Raw genomic sequence first — 15,872 nt, forward strand, 5'->3', positions numbered from 1 at the left:
CCATTTCTTGTTCTCAAGGCCCCGGATGTTAGGGCGGTTTGCTAATAAGGCTCGCACCCAGATGTGATTTTCATAGCTGTTTTATTGTTTCCCAAGTCTGACAGTCATGGAGCCGCCTCGTGCTTCGTGACTGGCAGTTCCCTGGTTAGTTCTTTGCGATCACCTGCAGGACACACACAAGAAAACAATGCAGTTAGTCTGGGGACAGAGCCATGCTTGGCCGCTTCCTGTGTGGCCTCCAGGCTGCCCGCTGCTCCTGTGACTCGCGGGCAGCCAGAGTGGCAGTAGCTCCAGGTCTAGGAGCCGTGACCGCATGAGAGAGGAGGGGAGGTGGCCACAGCTTCTCATCAGTCCGCTGGGGTCTTTGGGCAAAGAGTCCCGTGTGGGCTCCCGGACGGGGGTGCCTGTGAACTCCTGCACATTTGGTGCCCAGCGTGTGGACAGGCGTGGCTGGAGATCTCATTTGCATAGGCTGGAGCTGCTTGGAGACGCTGTTTGTGAGCGGTCTCTGGCAGCATTTTGATGTGGCAGCCCGGGGCCTCTATGGCTTCAGTGCTCAGCCCCACGTGCGGGGGCGGGGAGGTGCGCCCTGGCAGCCACGGGAGAGGGAAGAATCGGAGGCAGGCGGCAGCCTCATTCACTGTCTTCACGCTGGGGCGTAGTCCGGAGCTGTTTGCCAGCACAACACAGCTGTGTGCCTGGACAAGTCCAGTGACTTGGGGGTGATAGGGAGGAGCCCCTGGCGCTGCTACTGTGGGTCAGAAGACTGTGTGTCCACGTGCAGATGTACCCACAGGCCCGTGAGCAAGGATGAACCCTGGGGAGCGGACTTGAAGATGTGAGATGAAGGGGCCTCTACTTTTTCACTTGACACACTCCTGTATTTTTAATATTTCTGCAAGGAGTGCCTGCTGCCTTCTGGAAAAGAAAACTGAAGCCGAATGCTGGAGGTGCGTGTGCGGCTGTCACTCAGGGATGTTTGTTGAAGGGATGAATGCCCTTGGCCACCTGTCTCGTCCTGTTGCTTCTCTGTCCGTGCCTTTTGTTGGCACCCGTCTCGGGTTATCCAGGCAGGTGCTCCCGGGCGAGTGACCCCGAGCTGCACATGGCGTGCCTTGTGCAGGCTTTTGCCTGCCCCTGTGCAGCTGCCTTGGACGGTGGCCCCGGAGGACAGCCGGCTGCCTGGTGCTCCCGCTCCCAGACCCCATAGCCGGGCGCGTGTGTCTGCCCTGACTACAGTCCTGTGAACGCGGGGCCTCTGCCCAGCTGTCTCGCACGTTCTGCTTTGCCCGCTGGATCCCCTCTGCCATCTGGCCATGCCTTCGGCTCTGGCCCACTCTGTCCTGTTTGGGTCCCGGCTGTGGCTGGCGACAGCTGACGCTGGGACAACAAATGAGGACGATTGCTCCTGGGCTCTGCTTTGGGCCCCCAAGGTGGGGCCAGGACCAGCTGCACGGTGACTCCCGCAGCTGCGGGGGCTGGAAGAGGAGCTAGGATGTGGCTGGGCACAGGCCCCCAGGCATGCTCCGGCCAGTCCGTCTCGGGCCAGGCTCCTTTGAAATGCCAGTGGGCCTCCAATGGCTGCCCTCAGATGTCCCTCCACCAAAGCTGAATCATGGCTTCCCCCAGTTTACCAAACAAGAACAACAAAAAACAAAAACAAACAAAAGTAGTGGCCCTGCTCTTGCTGGTTTTCCCCTTTTTTTCCACCAAACTTTTTTGGCATCTCTGGGGTCTGTGACCACCTGTTGAGACAGAACTGCCAGCCAACAGACAAAAGGACAAGGAGCTGGCCAGTCTTAATGGACAAGCTTGGGAGAGCCACGTGCTGTGTTTCGGGTTCTATTAATGAAGTGTCATTGGAATTCATCGGAACAGTCTCTGCACATTAAAGCCATGAGACGAGACGCCAGCGTCACTTTAGGAGGATTCTGTCACACACACCACAGCTCTCACTTGCTCCAGCCCCTACACATGTCAAGGGGTCCCTGCGGCCGGATGACCCCCACCCCTGCTTTAGGGAGACTGGTTGCCAATATCGAATGCACTAGGGGAGCTCAAGCTCTCTGGCTTTGGGCCTTGTAGATAAGTATGACTGATTCTAGTCCGGGTTGGTGGGTTCTGGCCCCACCCACAGATAAGCAAATACCAAATGCTCCCAGGGTCCGAGGGGTGGCCTTTTTTTTTTTTTTTTTTTTTTTTTTTTTTTTGTGACAGGCAGAGTGGACAGTGAGAGAGAGAGACAGAGAGAAAGGTCTTCCTTTGCCTTTGGTTCACCCTCCAATGGCCGCCGCGGCCGGCGCACCGCGCTGATCCGATGGCAGGAGCCAGGAGCCAGGTGCTTTTCCTGGTCTCCCGTGGGGTGCAGGGCCCAAGCACCTGGGCCATCCTCCACTGCACTCCCTGGCCACAGCAGAGGGCTGGCCTGGAAGAGGGGCAACCGGGACAGAATCCGGCGCCCCGACTGGGACTAGAACCCGGTGTGCCGGCGCGGCAAGGCGGAGGATTAGCCTAGTGAGCCGCGGCGCTGGCCCCGAGGGGTGGCCTTTGTGTCAACCCTCTTTGGACAAGGACACACCCCTGCCACTTTCCTTTTCACTCCACTTTAGCAAAAGTTGTGTCTGGGTCTCTGTGTGGGGGGTGGCGGGAGGGCACTGCAGTGGTTGGCCAGGTCTGCAGCCTCCTCCAGGGGGCGCACGTGCTTCTTACCGAGTTGATCCAGCTGTTGTAGTTGGAGACCCGGGTGAAGACGGAGGGCTTGCGGTAGTAGTTGCAGCCCAGGGAGGACCCGAAGCTGACTATGCCATGCACCTGCCACTTGCCGCTGGAGTCCTGGCAGTTGAGTGGGCCTCCTGAGTCCCCCTAAGGAAGGGCAGGGTTGGGAGTGGTGAGGGAGGGGAAGGGGCTGCCGGTGGAAGCTTTGTTCTCAAAGCACCCACATCCGTCCACCTCGGATCCCAGCGCAGCGTGGCCCAGGGCAGGACAATCTGTGTGCACCGTAAAACCTGCAAGGACTCACGCTGTCCTCCCTGGGGGCCCGGAGCCGAGCTAAGCGCTATAGCTGCCTTTGCCCATTCAGTCCCCGTGGCAGCTGGGGAGGTGAGTGTTGTTGGGGCTCCTCGTTCCCTGAGGACACGGTGCTGGAGACCCGGGTGGGTGCTGGCCTGCCCGAGGTTGTGCAGGCAGTAAGCGAAGGGGCCGAGGCAGGGGCCCAGAGTTCAGCTGCCCTGTGCTCAGCGACATGGCTGTTGCCTGCCATGGCGAGGCAGTGTCCTGGGTGCAGGTATCCACGGGAAGAGAGTGCGGGTTCACCGGGTGATCTGCAGGGCCTGAGACGCTCCTTCCCATGTGTCCCCCAGACAGCAGTTGCTTTTGGTTAAGGCACTGTCTCCAGGAAGTTTCTGGGGGCAGTGCTCTTGAGGTGACACCGTGGGCATTAGTGGGATGAACCCCGCAGATGAGCCACGAGCCAGCATAGAAAGGCCCTAGCCCTGAGAGTACTTGCCCCGGCTCCCTCTTGTGCAGAGCAAGGAGGGAAGACAGTAACGGGATCCCAGCAGTGATGCGGTGGACACTACGGGGAGAACCCCGAAACATCGAGACCACAGGATGGAGCTCGGGTTTTGCGATGCCCAGGGCTGCTTCTGGATGCTTCCACCAGGAGGCAGGAGGCAGGAGGCTGCTCACCAGAGCTCCTCGAACTTCTTCCCGACCCCCATCTCCACGCTTCCTCGTGGAAGGGGCACCTGAGCTTGTGTACTCACATTGCAGCTGGAGATTTTGCCGTCGCCCCCAGCGCAGATCATGTTGGTCTTCACGGAGCTGCCCCACCAGCTGGAGCTGGAGCAGGTGGCATAGTCCACGACCAGCAGGCGGCCCTGCTGCAGGATGTCAGCGGTCGCTCCGTTGGCTGAACGAGAACAGGGAGAAGCGTTACAGGGACAAAGGGACTCTACTGGGCTCTACCCAGGCCTCTTCTTTCCGGCCCTTCCTTCCATGGGTTGCTGCCACTTATGTAGTGAACCTGTGGCGTTTGGAGTCTCCACATTGGGAAGAATATTCTGGAATGGTATAGAATGGTATGGAAGAGCTGCCACCGTTACTACCATTAGTACCACCGCTACTAACCACAAGGGTGCGTGTTCTCACCACATCGCTAGGTTTTTCAAAACATGCTTTCCTCACGATAAATGTTTGTTCCTGTTTGAAAGATGGAACTAGCACTGAAGCCCACAGAAGTTAAGTGGTCGCCCCGGGATCACTCTAATACGTCACACTTGGGCAGTGCTTTGCACAGCCTAAGCATTCCCCTGTCTCCTCTGCCGGGATCTGCACCAACATTGCACCACTGGACAGATGGAGAAGCTGAGCTTCTAGTGTGGCTTGGCCCGTGTCACACGTGATTGACAGAGCCAGGACTGCAGGCCAAGCATTTGCACGCCTTCCTGGATGGTGCTGTCTCAGATGACTTGTGTTCTGCCCCAGTGCTTCCTGGGTAGACAAATGGGGGTTTGCGTTCAATGCCTCCCCAGCTGCTCCTCACTTCTGGGTGGCTGTGCTTCTTGTCCTTGCAGATGAGCCAGTCAGAAGGGCAGCAGTAATGTGTGTGCCTTTGATGCACCTCTGGAAGCTATCTCACTTACAGGCTTATGTGATCCTGAAAAGCAGTCACGCATCCACATGACTCTCTAGAATATTCCAAGAGCAGGTGCTCCGTTCTCTCCTGGTGGCCGATCGTCCCTGGGTTGCTGGCCTCCGAGATTTCTCTCAAAGGAGGCTCACACTTGACCAGGCTCTGAGTAGCAAGTGCAGGTGGCCCGGGGGGAAGGGTTAGTGTGCAGGGAGGGGCTGGTGAGGGCTCCGTGGACCCTTATGGAGCTCCAGAAGCCTGAGGTCACAGAGCAGACATTATTCTGGACTTGACTTTGAGCCACGCAGATGAGGTCATGGGATCCCTATAACCCTATTGCGTCATAGCAACACAGCACCTGCTGTACCCGAGGCACTGGTCTAAGTGCTGCCTTCCCACACGTCATCTCCTTCAACCCTCACAGAAACCCTGCATTGTAGACACTGCTGTATCTGCATTATACAAAGAAGCCAAGGAGTGTGCCTGAGATCACACAGCTATTGAGTGGGGGAGCTGGGCTTTGAATCCAGGCAGCCTCATCGTCTCTGCTATCCTGCCTCTCCCAGGCAGCAGAGCACCCTGGCTGGGCAGGTGTGACATCGCCTCCCATCCCTCCCAGGCCTTGGGGCTCTGGCTCCCAACTTACTCTGCAGCCTGCCCCAGCCCGTGACGTAGCAGGGATAGTTGTTGGCCAGAATGGTGCCCGCAGGCGGCAGGCAGGCAGTCTGGATCTTGCTTGTCAGGGTGACGGGGCTGGCCAGTTTGATCAGGGCGATGTCATTCCTGGGTTAGCAAAGAGGCAGAGCTTGAGTCCCTTGTCACCAACTGTGTGCACATCCGCAGGCCAGATGCAAAGCTTCTTTGAAAACATAGACGGGCTTGGAGGGAGGGAGTCCCGGCAGAGGGGAGAGGGCCAAGACTGTGTCCTACTCCACCCAACAGCCGTGGGCTCTGCAGAGTTCCCAGGGCTTGGCACGGACCAGGGTAATGGGTCACTGAGCACCTGGGTGGACAGGAGGCCTGTGGGCTTAACTGGCCGGAGACCCAGATCACTCGTCACACCCCCACTCCAGGCATGTTTGGGGCTGCTTCCCCCCGTGAGAGCTCAGCACTCCTGCCCCCCAGCCCCGCCCCTACAGAAGGAACAAAGAAGGGGGTGGGATTGAGTCTCCTGGCTACGCCCCTGCCACCCCAGCCCCAAGTGCACACAGGCAGAAGGTACCCATTGGAGAGCTTGTTGGCGTTCCAGTTCTCGTGCACCACCAGCTTGGAAACGCTGACTGCCACCGAGCCGGACTCCTGCGTGGAGAGGCTGTGCCGGCCCAGCACCACGCGGTAGGTCCTGGAGGAGCTGGGAGAGGGGTGCGTGGAGAAGGTCAGCTCCCTTGGGTCTCTGTGGGCAGGGACACCCTAATGCCTCCTCTCCCAAGGCCTGGTGTTGGACGATCCTCGATCCTCGGTGTGAGCCACCACTTGGGGCTTGGGGGTTTTTATGCCCCAGGGCAATCAGTTACAATGAAACCGGAACTATGTAACCTAGTAACTGTAACTAGTAGCAAGTATAGCTGGACTGTAAACTGTAGCTTATGGTGAGAGTTACATTATTTTGGGGGGAATGAGATGGATGCAGACAAACCAGGACTCATTTGCCTTCCAGGGTCTTTTCCAGTTGAATCTCCCACCTCTCAGTTTCTGGGGTGGGTGGGGAACTGAGGCCCAAAAAGTACTGATGAGCCCAGAGTCCCCCCACCTGTGAGAATCCCAAATGGGAAGGCAGTGTGCCTGACTCCCAGGTCTGCATCAGCTCCCCCATCACCTCGTGGAGCTTAGAAAGCAGGTAGGGGAAGAGGCCACTCCCTGTGAGGAGTGACATTGACCAGACTGAAACCCCAGGGGCTGATGGGAGACAGGCAGAGGTCGTGGGGGAGGACGAGGGTCCGTGGACAACGAAGCAGAAGCTCTTCTCGCCCCTGGGCCCTCATCGTGGTGTATGTGTCATAGTGAACTCTTACTGGGCACGTACTACGTGCCAGGCCCTTTCCAGTTCATCCACGCTTAATTCTTACTCCACTTTCTGCAGGCGATGGTATGGAGGCTTGGGGAAGTCACCAAGATCCAGAGGCCATATGGGGTAGCCCCAAAGGCAGGAACTGGACTTCTCCATGTCTCCCCTCAGGGTCTGGCACAGACCACGCAATCCGTGCTGTGTACTCACCCACTCATTGATCAACAGACGGAGCCATAGATTGGAAAGCTTGAATTTCAGCCAGCCAGTGGCTATTTGCAAGGCTCTGTTATATACTGTGTGATTCAGGCCATTTGGGCCTCCACTGTTGCTTATGGCCACTGGCCAGGGAGCAGGCTGGGTGACCCGGGGAAAGGCAGTTACCTGATGCAGTGGGCAGCTGTCAGGACCCAGCTGTTGTCCACCAGGGACCCTCCGCAGGTGTGGTACCACTTGCCGCCGGAGCTGTACTGCAGGGAGACCTGGGAAGAAGACAGGCGCTGGCAGCCGGCAGAGCGGCCTCTCTGCCCTTCAGGGTCCCTGGGAGCAGTGCCCCAGGACCAGGGCACAGCAACTCACTTCAGGTGCAAACTTGAGGGGTCACCAAAAACTTTGGTACTGGGGCCAGCATTGTGGTGCAGCAGTTAAGCCACTGCCTGTGAGTCCCGGCTGCTCCGCTTCCGATCCAGCTCCCTGCTAATGTAACTCGGAAAGCAGGGGATGATGGTTCAAGTACTTGGGTCCCTGTCCTCCATGTGGGAGACCCAGATGGAGCTCCCTCCTGGCTTCAGCCTGGCTCAGATCCAACTACTGCAGCCATCTGGGGAGGGAACCAGTGGATGGGCGATCTCTGTCTCTTCCTCTTTCTGTCACTCTGCCTTTTGCATAAATAATTTTAAAAAAGTTGGTACTCAAGATCCATATTATTTTAATGTAAGCTATTGAAAAATAAAAATGAACACAAAATTCCATGATAAACAAGATACTAAAAACTTAAACAGGTTACGAAAAACCAAACCAAACCAAACCAAACCAAAACCAAAATAACCCTCTGTTCTGAACATCTTCCTGCAATTTGATTTGTTGGCCTTTTCCCTTTTGGGGAAGCCACCTCCTTAGGACATAGCCTTGGAGTGTCGCATGGCTAAAGCCAGACTGGTGGTACCTTCGTCTGTGGAACGTGGGGAAGCGAGGGTGGCCGGCACCACGGCCGCCTTTCTGAGAGGTGTTACTGTGAAATGACAAAGTACAGTCGCCAGCTCCTTAGCATTTAAAATCCCTGGTATAAGTTATGGTAACTAATTCAGTTTCTTTCTTGGCAAGATGCCTCTCTTAATGAAGATTTATAAGCCACATCTTTTTTCTGCAGTTTAACTGAGTAGCTCCCAGCCTGAAAGTGAGTACTAACACAAAGTGACATCATTGTAGTCTGGCTGGTGAGCAAAGTAACAGAGAAGTTCTAGAAAGCAGGTGTTTCTTCAAGGGCGGAGGACAGATGGCAGTATCTTGAAGAAACATTCTAGAGGATTTGAAATCAGCTTTTACTTGTAAAAAATTCATTACCCGAAATATTGAATAATCATTTGACATTGATAATTTTATATAATGTGCTATCAAATTCCCTTGGCCAGTTTTCTAAGGATGTGTCATTAAATAATCCACATACTTAAAAAAAAGTCCACACCGGGGTGGGTGTCATGGCATAGTGGGTTAAGCCTCTGCTTGGGATGGCTGTCATATCAGAGTGCTGGTTTGAGTCCCAGCTGCTCCACTTCTGATCCGGCTCCCTGCAAATGCGCCTGGGAAGGCAGCAGGGGATGGCCTCCGACCTTGGGCCCCTGCATCTACCTGAGAGACCCAGATGGAGTTCCAGGCTCCTGGCTTGGACCTGGCCCAGCCCTGGCTGTTGCAGTCATTTGGGGAGTGAACCAGTAGATGGAAGCTCTCTCTCTCTCATTGTGCCTTGCAAATAAATAAATCAACGAATCTTCATAAAACAAACAAAACCAAGCAGCCCAGGTTCCTGATTTCCCTCCCAAACCTGCTCTTCCTCTGGACTTTCCCGACTCAGTCACCAGCAGCTCCATTTACCAGCAAACCATGGTGTCACCCTTGCCCCCCCCTCCCCCAACCCCGTCCCTCCTCGGATAGATCCCGTCAGCTCTACTCTCAGGACATGGGGACAGAGCTACTCCTTTACACCTCAACGTCTGGCCCCACCACTCTCAGCTCTGACGGGTTCTCACTCTCGACTGTCCCCCAGCTCCCCCGCTTGGCCCACCTCTCACCCCAACATTCTCGCCACACTGCAGCCAGAACGATCCTTTTATAAAACCTAAGTCTGATTCTGCCTTGGCTCAGACCCTCGGATGACCCTCCCCTGTCTGAACACGTGGGCTCCCATTCCCGCTCTGCACAAGCCACACAAAGCCCACTCTGCCTCAGGGCCTTTGCACTTCTTCCTGCCTGGCTATTTGACCAAGTCTCAGTGTAGCTCTCTCCTTCACTGCCTATAGGTCTCTGCTCAAGGTGACTTTCTCCACAAGGCTTTCCATGAAAACCGGAGTGTGCACACATATGTACACACCGTCATGTGCACGCACACACACACACACACACACACACCCTTGTCCTGCTTTGCTTTTCATAACGTCTTTCATTGCCTGATGTCTTATGAATTTACCCACTTGTTTATTATCTCATCCCTGCCTAAATATAAGTCCCATGCCCTCCAAGGCTGTGATCCAGGAGCCTGGGGACTTGCAGTTTGATCCATTATAGGCTGGTTTATATGAGAAAGAGAATTAAAAACACAGCTATTTATGTGTTCTGAATTAAAGTGTCTAAAGCATGCGTTTGTATGACTTAAAATAATTTCTCTATAACCAAACCAGCCCCAATTTTGTCAGAGAGGAGAGATTTTGCTGTATTTATTTATGGCGATTGTAAAGCCTAACATTACCATGGAATATGTGTGCCATGCCCTCCCCAGCATTTCAGTCTTGAGACACTATGACTACTCCATGGTAAGGAAAATTAGTTTTCAGTGGTTTCATTGATTTACTGTCATTAAAGATTAGTTTGCATAAACAACACCGATTGGTTCCTTAAAGCAAAGGACCATTGCAAAGGTGATAATGAATGGTTCATGGGATAATTATGTTTGTAAGCAAACATCTGATTGGCTAGCAGAGTAAGACTGGGTTTGTAAATCTGCGTATTGGGGTCGCTGCTTACCAACGCTGGAGAAGTCACTGTTCCCCCACCCCTGAGCTTGGCCAAGGCCTAGAAGTGTATTTTTTTTTTTTGACAGGCAGAGTGGACAGTGAGTGAGAGAGAGAGAGAGAGAGAGAGAGAGAGAGAAGGGTCTTCCTTTACCGTTGGTTCACCCCACAATGGCCGCAACGGTCGGCGCGCTGCGGCCGGCACACTGTGCTGATCTGAAGCCAGGAGCCAGGTGCCTCTCCTGGTCTCCCAGGCAGGTGCAGGGTCCAAGGACCTGGGCCATCCTCCACTGCACTTCAGGGCCACAGCAGAGAGCTGGACTGGAAGAGGAGCAACCGGGACAGGATCCAGCGCCCCGACCGGAACTAGAACCCGGTGTGCCGGCGCTGCAGGCAGAGGATTAGCCTAGTGAGCCGCGGCGCCAGCCTAGAAGTGTATTTTCTTGGTGACTGGTTGGCCCTGATGAACCCCCACCGAGTAGCTGCCCTGGAGGAGAGGGGAGGGGAGGCGAGTGCAGGACCATGGGAGCGACTCACCTGCCAGGGCCAGCTGTTGGCCTTCGCATTTTCGCCTCCAACCACCCTGGAGAGCTGGGGCTCGTACGTGGTGAGCCCGCAGCTGAGAGCTGTGGAGAGGAAGAGGGCGGTGAGTTCAGGAAGGGGCGACCCGAGCAGTGTCCGCGCTCTCGCTGCATCCGCAAGCCCCAGACAGGGAGATTTTGTTCTGCAGTGGATGCTGTGGGTCTGTGTGCTAAGCTGCTCTCGGGACACCCTCATCCCATGTCAGATGCCTCTTTGAGTCCTGGCCACTCTGCTTCTGACCTAGCTCCGTGCTAACGCACCTTGGGAAGCGGTGGAGGATGGATATGGGAGACCTGGATGGAGCCCCTGGCTCCTGGCTCCTGGCTCCAGCTGGGCCCAGCCCTGGTTATTGTGGCCATTTCAGGAGTGAACCGGCAGATGAAGATCTCTGTCTGTCTGTCTCTCTGTGTCACTCTGCCTTTCAAATAAATAGATAATTTTTAAGCCCTCAAAGTAAATTTAAAGGACAAATAGGTTCTGTTAAAAAAAAAAAAACTTTTTGTTGTTCTAGAAGGATCCCAAGAGGTCAGGGTCCTGCTCTGTTTTTGGAATTTCATTCTGGCTCTCCTTACTTTTTAAAAAAATTTCCATTTATGTGTTTTTACTTTGGAAGTCAGAGAGACAGAGATCCTCTTCTCTCTGCTGGTTCCCTCCCCAAATGCCTGAATCAGTTAGGATCAGGCTGAAGCCAGGAGCTAGGAACTCAACCCAGGTCTCTTACGGGGGTGGTAGGGATCCAAGTACTTGAGCCATCACCACCGCCTCCCAAGGTGCACATCAGCAGGAAGCTGGATTGGAAGTGGAGCAGCCAGGGTTAAAACCAGTCACTCCCGTACAGGGACTTAACCACTGTGCTGAAGGCCTGCTCCTGCTCTGGCTTTCTAACGACTCCAGACTGAGCGTGGATGGGAGTGGGAGGAGGGAGGGGAAGGGTCCCACCGCCAGGTCCACCAGCGCCCCTGGCTTACCTCCAGCCACCAAAGCAGACAGCAGCACGATGGCGATCATGGTGTGTCTTGTCTACCCCGGCCCCGGCCAAGGCCCTGGTTTTATGAGCAGGCTTATCAATGAGAGATACCAGGAACACGCAAGATGGGAATTTTCTCAAAGCTCAATGGAATAAAGGGCTTGTGTCCAAATAATTATTTTCCATTTCCTCCCTAAAATATTTTGATAAATGTGCCAAAAGTGGATATGGACGTATTGGTTCTGCCTGCTTCCAAGAGATTACGCTGTGTATCGGGGAGGAAGAAAAATATTGATTGTTGGTCCTTGGAGTCGCACTTTCAACAAAAAGAGTAACCCGGCATGTGGAACAAACAGCATTCCAAGCCAGCAGTTCTCAACGGGGCTGGCTTGGCTCACCAGGGGATGTCTGACCATATCTGGAGACATCTTTGGTTGCCATGGCTGGGGGGGCTATTGGCATCTGTGGGTAGAGGGAGAGGCTGATACATCCCCCGCAATGCACAGGATAATGCGGACTTGCCCCACCCCAGAGGTGGTGGGTGCTGGGATGGAGAGACTGCTGTAGACCATGCCATGGCTCACTGCATGACCTTGGATGGGTCCTGCAAGTGTCTAGGCCTGGGGCTGTGCACCTGTGAAGCAGGGACAGAAGTGTGTGCCGGCTCAGCTTCCTAACACCGTGGTGAGGATTTGCCAAAAGTGCAGGGAGCACGCTTACATGCTTACGGAGGGGACTGGCAGGAAGCCCGTGAGACTGGATCTGGTGGCCCAGGGGTGGGCCGGAGCAGGGGCTTCCCTGGGATGTGTTTTGTAGTCTCTCTCAGAACAACAGAGGTTTTCACTTCTCCAGTGACTCCATCTTCTGAATGGGGTCGGAGCAGGAGCTTCTGGGAAAAGGAAGCATCGAAGGACGGCAAAGTGGTGATCGCCAGTGCCACATCTGCGCCAGATGCACCGACATTTTTCATCTAAGCCTTGGGAAACCCCGTAGGAGGGGCCGTCAAAGAGGAAGCTGAGGTTGAGAGAGCTAGAGTGGCTTGTGAGGATCACACAGTTTTTATTTTTATTTATTTTTCTCTTTTTAAAGATTAATTTATTTATTTGAAAGGCAGAGTTACAGAGAGAGAGAGAGAGACAGAGAGAAAGAGAGAGAGAAAGAGAGAGAGAGAGAGAGAGAGAGAGGTCTTCCATCTACTTGTTCACTCCCCAATTGGCTGCAAAGGCTGGAGCTGTGCTGATCTGAAGGCAGGAGCCAGGAGCTTCCTCCGGGTCTCCCACGGGTACAGGGGCCCAAGGACTTGGGCCATCTTCTACTGCTTTCCCAGGCCATAGCAGAGAGCTGGATCAGAAGTGGAGCTGTCGGGACTTGAACCGGTGCCAGTATGAGATGCCGGTACTGCAGGTAGCAGCCTTACCCACTACACCACAGCGCTGGCCCCACACACAGTTCTTTCAAATGGCAGCACGGGGACTTGAGCCTATGTGGGTCTGGTTGCAAAGCCCTTGCTTGAAGCCGCAGAGGTGGCGCTGTGCAGCCCCTCCTGGTGTCGCCGTACCCCCTTTGCTGGTGGGAAAACGAGCAGAGTTTCCTGCTGGACTTTCTTGTTCTTCCTCAACCCTCACTCTCCTTGCTTGCGGCCATCCCTGTGCCGCGATCAAAGACTCAACTTTTTGGCCCGGCCAGGGAAGCAGCCGGGAAATTGCAACTCTCAAGACCCGGGCGCAAGTCCTTGCTCAGTCAGTTTGGAGCATCAGGACTCCGACGGTCGTTCACCTTCTGGGCCCTGGTTTCCTGGGGAAGAATTCAGGCCCAATCGCAGGATTGTTGTATGGGCAAGGAACACACAGGGAAGAACCTGGAAGCTCCCAAGGACCCCGCAGTGGGGAAGGAGGCTGGGGTGCAGGAGCCCCTTGCACTCAGAGTCGGGGGACCTGGGTTCTGGTCCCAGCTCTACCCTGGCTCCTGTGACAGTCTAGACTCTTCTTCTTCTTTTTTTTTAAGATTTATTTATTTGAAAGTCAGAGTTACCCACGGAGAGAAGGAGAGGCAGAGAGAGAGAGAGAGAGAGAGAGAGAGGTCTTCCATCTGCTGGTTTACTCTCCCATTGGCCACAACGGCCAGAGCTGTGCTGATCTGAAAGCCAGGAGCCAGGAGCTTCTTCCAGACTCCCACGTGGGTGCAGGGGCCCAAGGACTTGGGCCATCTTTTGCTGCTTTCCCAGGCCATTAGAAGGGAGCTGGATTGGAAGTGGAGCAGCCGGGTCATGAAACGGCGCCCGTATGGGATGCGGGCACTGCAGGCGGCGACTGTACCTGCCACGCCACAGCGCTGGCCCCTGGATTCTTCTTAGAGTCTGTGTAATCTATAGCAGTCACTCCAACGGCTATTTCTGAAGTCTCATGTATTTTAATGATTTATTTATTTATTTGAAAGGCAGAGAGGCAGAGGCAGAGAGAGAGAGAGAGAGAGAGAAAGGTCTTCCATCTGCTGGTTCACTCCTCAAATGGCTTCAGTGGCTGGAGCTGGACTGATCCGAAGCCAGGAGCCAGGAGCTTCTTCCTGGTCTCCCACGCGGGTTCAGGAGCTCGAAGGCTGAACCATCTCCCGTGTGGGATGTGGCACTGCAAGCGGCAGCTTTTATCCACCATGCCACAATGCTGGCCCCTGAGGTCTCGTATTTTATGTTTTTAATTTTTAAAAATTAATTTTAAAGATTAGTTGTTTGAAAGGCAGAGTTGCAGAGAGAGAGGGAGAAACAGAGAGGGAGAGATCCTCTATCCTCTGGTTCACTCCCCAAATGGCCACAATGGCTAGGGCTGGACCAGCCAGGAGCCAGGAGCCTCTTCTGGGTCTCCCATGTGGGTGCAGGGGCCCAAGCACTTGGGTCATCTTCTGCTGCTTTCCCAGGCCACAGCAGAGAGCTGGACTGGAAGTGGAGCAGCGGGACTTAAACCGGCACTCATATAGGAAGCCAGCGTTGCAGGTGGTGGTTTAACCATGTGTGCCAAAATGCCAGCTCCCAATATCTTCTTTTAAAAGCGTGTAATTTTTTACCTTTAAAAATATTTACCTATTTAATTTTACTTTATTGAAAGGCAGAGAGAGAGAGAAAGAGAGAAAGAGAGAGAGAGAGAGAGATATTGATCTTCCATTTACGAGTTCACTCCCCAAATGCCATCAGCAGCCAGGCTGGGCCAGGCCAAATCCAAGAGCCTGGAAATCCATCCAGGTCCCCCAAGTGGGTGGGGGGACCCAAGTGCTTGAGCCTTCATCTGCTGCCTCCCAGGGCGGGCATCAGCAGGACGCTGGGCTGGAAGTGGGGCAGCTGGGACTTGAACCAGGCACTCAGAAGTGGGCTGTGGGTGTCTCACACGGCATCTTAGCCACCGTGCCAAGCACCTGTCACTCCTCCTTTTATCTTAGAGGTTAGTGTGAATGTGCCATTCTGTTCCATGCCCCTGTGTTTGCTTTACTATAAAAACAAGGTTTGTCCTGTATGAGGCCGCTGAACAAATACCGGTTTGATGCAGGACCTTGGATCAGTCACACGGATAGCTGGCTGGAGGTTTTCCACCTGTGCAATAGGAGGAGGTACATAGACCCAGCTGTGTCACCACACTGCTGTGGCGATGTGAGAGTGACATCCAACCTCACCCAAACACGCTTCAGTCAAGATATGTGATGGAAAAAATCCAAGAGTGGCTTCAGGCACAGCTGGATCAGGGCTCTGTTGATGTCCCCAGACATCAGCTTCCCACATCTTTTGCCTTCCACCGGGAGGCCCACTCTCCGTCTCTATTAGGTGGCCTGGGGCAGCTTGTCCCCTTCCTTGGGGACAAGATCACGCAGAATCTCTGGCCCAGGGCCTTCGAGCGCAGCATTATTTGACATTTTAGGTTGAGTGAGTGTGTGTGTGTGTGTGTGTGTGTGTGCCTGTGTATTTATGTCTTCCAATCCTTCTCTGTCTTCCTCGTCCTCATCATCCCTACCAGGGAGCACTGTGGTGGACTTGGCCCACTGCGGTTTGGTGAGCTCTCCCAGCTGGCCTGCACCTGCGCGCGGGGTGGTCAGGGGCACAGGTGGAGAGGCTCCTGGCTCCTCCCGCTGCCTCCCGCTGCCTCCCGCTGCTGGCTTTGTTCTGTGTTTGACTTGAACGTTTCATCAGACCCCGTCCAGGTTTCCGTGGACTTTGATAATGGGTCCTCACTCTCCGTTGGAGGAAATTCTTTGGAGATAACTTTGTTTTCGAAGTAAGACTTTCCATCAAAAAAAAAAATTATCTGTAACCTGATGTAATATCTTCAAATTCTGTCACTCAGCGCCTCTTCCTCCCCCTCCCCAGGCAGCATGGAGGGTCGACAGATGCTGTTACGCCCAAGGCTGGGGGTTTTGGGGATCAGTCCTGAACGCCTCTGTTCTACTTTCCAAAATCTCCTCCCTGGCCGGGTTGCTGTCTATTTC

At 54.5% G+C, this 15,872-nt stretch overlaps 1 protein-coding gene across 1 annotated transcript; it reads right to left on the minus strand.

The window, feature by feature from the left end:
- Positions 1–64: 64 nt before the first annotated feature.
- Positions 65–11,452, minus strand: LOC100344955 (chymotrypsin-like elastase family member 2A). The gene is made up of 8 exons (XM_017338272.3): positions 11,410–11,452; positions 10,397–10,485; positions 7,020–7,117; positions 5,853–5,981; positions 5,277–5,413; positions 3,765–3,910; positions 2,710–2,862; positions 65–163 (listed from the first exon to the last, which is right to left on the minus strand). The coding sequence occupies exons 1-8, from the start codon at positions 11,447–11,449 to the stop codon at positions 146–148; spliced, it is 810 nt and encodes a 269-aa protein (XP_017193761.2). The 5' UTR covers positions 11,450–11,452; the 3' UTR covers positions 65–145.
- Positions 11,453–15,872: the final 4,420 nt, after the last annotated feature.

Source organism: Oryctolagus cuniculus, chromosome 7 (genome assembly GCF_964237555.1).
Source record: "Oryctolagus cuniculus chromosome 7, mOryCun1.1, whole genome shotgun sequence".
NCBI lineage: Eukaryota > Metazoa > Chordata > Mammalia > Lagomorpha > Leporidae > Oryctolagus > Oryctolagus cuniculus.